Source organism: Ipomoea triloba, chromosome 13 (assembly GCF_003576645.1).
Source record: "Ipomoea triloba cultivar NCNSP0323 chromosome 13, ASM357664v1".
Classification (NCBI taxonomy): Eukaryota; Viridiplantae; Streptophyta; class Magnoliopsida; order Solanales; family Convolvulaceae; genus Ipomoea; species Ipomoea triloba.
The window spans coordinates 25,981,722-25,988,649 of NC_044928.1; the positions used below are offsets into that span (position 1 = coordinate 25,981,722).

General features: G+C 39.3%; 1 protein-coding gene across 1 annotated transcript; it reads right to left on the reverse strand.

The window, feature by feature from the left end:
- Window positions 1–2,725: 2,725 nt before the first annotated feature.
- Window positions 2,726–6,628, reverse strand: LOC116001411. Its single transcript, XM_031241291.1, has one exon. It carries the CDS (start codon window positions 6,626–6,628, stop codon window positions 2,726–2,728), a length of 3,903 nt encoding a protein of 1,300 aa, XP_031097151.1.
- Between the last annotated feature and the right edge of the window lie 300 nt (window positions 6,629–6,928).

Here is a 6,928-nt window from a genome sequence, read left to right on the forward strand (position 1 = left end):
TTGGCTAATTTTTTGTTTAGTATTTTTTCAAATTTTCAAATTTATAGAAATGCTATTTTTTTTTTGTTTAGTATCTTATTGTCAACAATTAAACAACTGCCAAGTGAAATAGGGTTGGATGAAATAGTGAAATTTGGTCTCCGGTTTTGTTTATGTTTTATGTTTTTTTTTTTTAAATTTGTTAATTGCATAGACATGATTTTTTTAAACTAATATGATACATAATATATTAATATGTTAGGCAGAATACAAAATAAAAAATTTAGCATATTATGTATCATAGGGAAAACAATTAAAAAAAATGTATATACATTTTGAAGCTAGGCATAATACAAATGGAAACTGGGAATGATAGTAATAAATAGAGATGGGATATAAACTTTCCATTCCAACTTCCTAGGCATATGAGGTGATGGACAGATGAGTGCGAGGAATACAACCTTATTGGGGCAAGAAGGAATACAACCTTATTTCTCACTTTTTAATTACCTACTAAACCACACTTAATTGTACGTTTTTGCTTTTTATTTGTATTCCTAAACCTTCTAGTTTAAGTATCCAAATATTAATTAGGGAAGAATTCAAATTTTATTGTTTGATTGATAGAAATAGAAGTATTTGATAGATATAAGAATTGAAAGAGAAAAAGTGATATCGAGATTAAAATGACATTGTAATAATAATAATAATAATAATAATAATAATAATAATAATAATAATCTAACTTGCACGGAAGATATTGGTTGATTTTTTTTTTTTAAAAAAAACATAAAGCTAAATTTTTGTAAACTAAGATGACTAATGATAGAATTCATTTGTACTTTTACCTATTAACACAAGTGTGTGATATTACACATAAATCATTACATATTTTTTATCATAGCTATTACGTGTCACTTTTAGTCATGGCATGCAGCTTCTTTCTCAAAAAATTTCTTATTATCACTTAAATTCCCTTTAGCATGCCATCCTTTCCTTTCTAGATCGATCACCATCTCCCCTATCTTTATTACTACCTCTACCTTTTCTTTTTCCCTTTTACTGATTTCCCAATTTCGTTATTTTCTCAAGATCTTCTAAATTCATAGGACTTTTATTACTGAGTAGTTACTAGGTTATATTTTGAAATGCAACTTAAAGACAAGTTAAATTAGAAGTTTTCAAAACACATCGAATTTGTACGGGCATAAATTAAGCACAATGTCTTTGTGATGATATTTGGTACAAAGAGTTATTATATTGATTGGTATTGAGGTGTTAAACAAATGAGTTAGTTTTTGAATTTTAGTCTAGACTCAACTCATTTGGGTTAGTTCGGTTTGATACAATAGACGAACTAAGATTAGGCCATTTTATATTACATACAAGGTTAAATTTTATTTTTTGAACCATGCTATGCGACATATAAAGTTGACCTATACATTTTTTTTAGACAAACCCAAACACCATTCATCTGAGCACCAAGCTCTCCTGGGCGTTGAGCTCGGCCAAGGTGGCCGAGCACTAAGCTCGACCTCGTGGCCGAACACTAGGCTTGGGCACGACCTGGGCGGACCAGCCTTGACCAAGGCTAGGCTCGACCATGTCCAGTTCCCCACGTTACTTGAGCTTTTCTTCCCTCCGAGTTGATCCGCACCGGGTCCATGTGTATATTTGTAATATATTCATCAATAATAATAATCCAACTTGTACAATATATATATATATATTTTTTTTGGAATGTCCACGAGGTGTCCTGAGCAGGCCCTTCTAACAAGAGGCACCTTTAAGCCCGACCGAATTAAGGGGCAAAGTGCTGGCCATATTGGTTTTTCCATATAAGGGGGGATCGAACTCCCGACCTACTTTTAAGGGGCAAGAGTGTCGAGCCACTCACACCATCCAAGCTGGTTAAACCAACTTGTACAATATGATGGAAGGGTAGAAGGTTCTAGGTCCCATACAACTGGGTCAAGTCAACGTGACGGGTTGGACCGGGTATGGATCTGGTAGAAGGGGAGGTACGTGGGCCTGAGGGCTAGTAGCTCATGTTATGGGCTAAGGGTAATTGGGCTTGCTAGTGTTTATTATGATCCGAATTCGTATGGGCTTGCAAGGTGGACCTGGGTCCAAAAATACTTCGTTTTTGTCGTCTTTTCTTTTTTTTTTTTTTTTTAAATTAGTAAACATATTGCTAAATATAGAGTTGTCCAAAAATGTGTGAATGTAGAGGTTTTCAAAGTGTAAATGTAGAGTATAGAAATCGTGAAAGTAGATTTATGATTGTGTGAGTGTAGAGTTGCCTAGAAATGTGTGAATGTGGAGGTTTCAAATTGTGAATATGGAGTATAGAAATCGTGAATATGTAGAGTTATGCATGTGTGAATCTGTAATAGAGTTAAGAAGTTCTAGCAACTTGTAGCCTTGTAATGTGTGAATATGGAGTTCTCAAGTTGTGAATATGGAGTATAGGACCTGTGAATATAGAGTTTTGAATGTGTGAATGCATAAGAGTTGTAATATAGTTACTAAACATATAATCCTGTAATGTGTGAATGTGGAGTTTACAAAGTGTGAATGTAGAGTATCATATAATCCTGTAATGTGTTAATGTGGAGTTTACAAAGTGTGAATGTAGAGTATAGTGTATGTGAATGTAGACCCAGGTGGCCAGGTCCACTTTGCAATGTGGACCTGGGTCCACGGCATAACAACCCATCTTTTTTTTTTTAATCGAAAGACAGAGTCATTGATTAATCAAACGAGAGGTAGTAAAGCCTCTAAAGTCATACAAAAAAACATCTTGCACTTGAGCCGGCAAGGTGAAGAAGTCAAGATATATTGAAGGATAAGATCGGCTAATACCAAAGAGAGCAAGAGCGTCAGCCACTTTGTTTGCCTCCCGGTAAATATGAGACAGGGATGCTGACCAAGATAAAAGCAAATTTCTTATCTGGCTGATCGCATTTTTTATTTTCCAAGGAATATTCAGCAAGTCAGATTGAACATAACTAACCAAGTTGGAGGAATCTACCTCGACGAATGTGGGGAATTTGGCTGCTGAGGCACACCAAGTTAAAGCAAAGTGAAGGGCAAGGACTTCGGCTTCCTGAGCGGATGAGGCATCTAACGGGAAAGAGAGAGCTGTCACAAGATGCCCCGCTGAATCTCTTATGCAAGCGCCACCTGCGGCTCCAAAGCTAGAAAAGGTGGCATCCGTGTTAAGTTTAAGACGACCCGATGGGGGTTTGAACCATTTGATCCAGGCCGTGATGCGACGCTTTGGAGGGGAGAAAAAAGCGGCAAAACCTTCGCGGATTAGGAGAAGGTCAGAAACATCATTTGAGCGCATCGGTTTTGCAATAGAAAGCAGAAGGAATTCTCGTTTAACCATATTAATCAGTACACCTGGGGAAAAAGAGGTTTCTTCATAGATAGCTGCATTATAAGAGCACCAAATTTTCCAAAGGATGATTGAAGGCATTAGATTAATTATGATTCTTGAAATAGATGTTGTTGATGAAGCTAACCACCAGGAGTGACATGCAGCTCGTATGGTAGAAACATTTGAGCAATTAACATCAAAAATTGCAGCCAAATAGGACCAGACCAGCGCTACCTTGCTGCAGCTAAATAAGCAATGTTCCATTGTTGCAGTGGCATTCCAACAGAAGGGGCAGACTGATGGTAGATTTATGCCAAAGCGTTCCAAGCAGTCGGGAAAGGGTAGTAGCCTGCGAAGAGTCTTCCACATGAAAATAGAGATTTTAGCCGGAAGAGGCTTCATCCAAATGCATTTTGAAGACAATGTAACTCCTGTCTTTGGTCGGAAGAGGTCATATGCTGTGTGCGTTGTGAATTCCCCAGTCGAGGAGAGGGTCCAAATGATTTTATCATCTGTAGCAAGCAGATGTTCTTCCACCATCTCTGAAACCTCCATCATCCTTTTCCAAACATGTGAACTTGTAGGGTGGCGCTGCTCATTATGATATTTAATCCGCATGTAGTCTGTCCATATAGATGAGCCAGTGCGAAATTTATACCATAAGTGAGCTGCATTTGCAAGTTGGGTCACCATCAAAGATCGAAGCCCCAGGCCTCCCTCCTCAACCGGATAACATAGTTTTTTCCAAGAAGCCCAATGGTGTTTTGGTTTGCCATTATTGAACCCCCAGAAAAAACGTGCTATTCGCTGCTCAATGTCTTTAATTATTTGCTTGGGGAGTTGGACGACTGCCATTGAGTAAAGCGGAATTGCAGCTAGCACGTGTTTGATTAGAGTTAAACGACCACCTGGAGATAGGAGCTGGCGCTGCCATCCTAACAATTTCCTATCAATGGACTCAAGAATATGATGGTGGTGGATCACTCTGTTTCTGCCCCGGAACAAGTTAATTCCAAGATATTTGAACGGCAGTTTCGAGTGGCGCATCTGAAGAGCTCGTTCCATCGCATTAATGCGTTGAGTTGGGCAACGTTTGGATGCGACAAAAAAACTCTTGTGATAATTTATGCGCTGGCCTGATGCTTTTTGGTATGACTTAAGCACGTTGGATAACCTTTTTAGAGAAGTAAGCCCCCCATTCACAAAGATAATAATGTCGTCCGCAAAGGCTAGGTGGGTGATTGTTGGGCAGCCCAAAGATGTTGCATATGGAGAGATTAAGCCAGTTCCAATGTTGTGGATTAGCATGCGGGATAAAACCTCCGAAATCAGAATAAACAATATGGGAGATAGAGGATCTCCTTGCTTTACACCTCGAGTTGGTTGGAAATATCCACAACTGATGCCGTTTACCATAATTGATAGCCTCGTGGAAGATAAGTTGTTCATTATTAAACGAACAAAGGTCTCTGGAAAGCCAAACTTGGTAAGCAGTTTCTGTAGAAAAGGCCAATCTACTCGATCAAAGGCCTTCATCATATCCAATTTGATTGCAACATTTGAGCCGCGACATCGTTTATCTAAGTATTGTATCAGCTCAAAGGCCAAAAGCACATTATCTTGGATATTTCGACTCTCAACAAAACCTGTTTGTTCTCGTGATATGAGCTTTGGGAGTATTTGCCGGAGACGTGAGGTTATGATTCTTGTGAAAATCTTACTCGCAAAGGAGCACAAACATATGGGTCTGAAATCAGCAAAGGAAACTGGATTTTGTTTCTTGGGGATTAGAACAATTTGAGCACTTGCGATCCCTTTTGGAACCGGGACTCCCACAAAGAAATCCAAAACCGCCATATATACATCATTGTGTATTGTGTCCCAACAGCTCCTATAGAAAGATCCTGAGAACCCATCTGGGCCGGCCGCACTATCTGGGTCAAGGTCCCACACTGCTTCTTTTACTTCTTGGCGCGAGACAGTTGAGGTGAGCATTTTGATATCGTCATCTGATAAAGCATTTGAAATTGTTTCCAAAGCCATTTCATAGCCAGAACACTCTTCAGCAGTGTAGAGATTAGCAAAAAAATTAACTGCCTCAGTTTGGATATCCAACTGGCTCGTTAGTAAGGTACCTTCATTGTTTTTTATTGAGCTGATCCGTTGTCTTCGATGTCTGTCCTTTACCGTTTCATGGAAAAATTTTGTGTTAGCATCTCCTTCGCGCAGCCACTTTATGCGGGCCTTTTGTTTCCAGAAACATTCCTCCTGTTTAAGAGCCTGTTGCAGTAATGCTTGTTCTTTGCTTAGAATTTCCCGGTTCGTCTCATTTGGATTGTCATCAAATTGTTGTTCAGCTTCAGTAACTGATCGCTCTAGGCTTTTCACTTTATCAAAAATATTGCCAAATACTTCTTTGTTCCAAATGCACAGAGCTTGCTTGAGCCGTTTTAGTTTGTAACTTAGGGCCCTCATACCTCCTCCATCAGCCGGTTGTATCCAGTTGGTAGACACCAACTCTTGGAAACCAGGGTGTGATATCCACATATTTTGGAACCGGTATTGCTTGGGTGCAGTCATACTAGAATTGGTAGCCGTCAGAATGATCGGTGAGTGGTCTGAGGTCGCTCTGCTCTTTAACTCGACTCTAGCATCTGTGAAAAAATCACGAAAGGCAGTTGTCATTAGAAATCTGTCTAGGCGTTTCCAAACTCTACCTGTGCTTCTCACTCCCGACCATGTGTAAAGTCCTCCTGTTGGCACAGTGTCGATTAACGATTGTTCAACAATAAAGTTGGAGAAGTCTGTGATTCCGCCTAAATCTGGTATTGCATTACCACGGTATTCTGCAACTGAAGAGATGGAGTTGAAGTCACCTCCTATCAAGACAGGCCCCAAGTTGGCAGTTAGGATACTGAGCTGTGACCAAAGTGTTTGTCGCTCGGCTCTAGTGTGTTTAGCATAGACCGCCACAAAATCAAATTCAAAATTTAAATGCATGTTTGAAATATTGCAATGAACGTACTGATCCATATCCGCCATTATGTTCACAGAGTAGTCACCAGACCAAAAAAGCCAAATCTTACAGTTTGTAGAAGCAAAGCAGAATTGAAGATTTAACTTGCATGCAAAAACTTCAATCTGGTTAGGAGAAAGGAAAGGCTCGATCACTGCAATCAAGCCAAGACCCTCGCATCTGATCATTTGCCTAAGCCTGCGACACGAGGAGAGCAGGCCTCGGACGTTCCAAATGAGAACTTTCATTTAAAACGATGAGAGAAAGAGACTCTCTTGAGGGAACCCGCCGCCAAGCGGGTAGTGACTGAAGGTGCTTGAGACGAGTAATCCTTTCTTGGTCGCCGTTTTTTATGAGTGACAGTGATAAAGTTATCTATTTTCCACTTGTTATTTTTTGGGACTAATTTAAAATTTTATTATGTATTATTTACTAATCCTTCGTTATGATCCATATTGCCATATTGGGCTTAGATCACACTACCCAACACTTCTGTTGCGATTATCACTAATGACTTCAAACCCCAAATCTTCCCTATTTTTCTTTAA

What these genes read in the sequence shown, in the direction of transcription:
- LOC116001411 (XM_031241291.1), bottom strand. Translation starts at nt 6,628, where the DNA reads ATGAAAGTTCTCATTTGGAACGTCCGAGGCCTGCTCTCCTCGTGTCGC.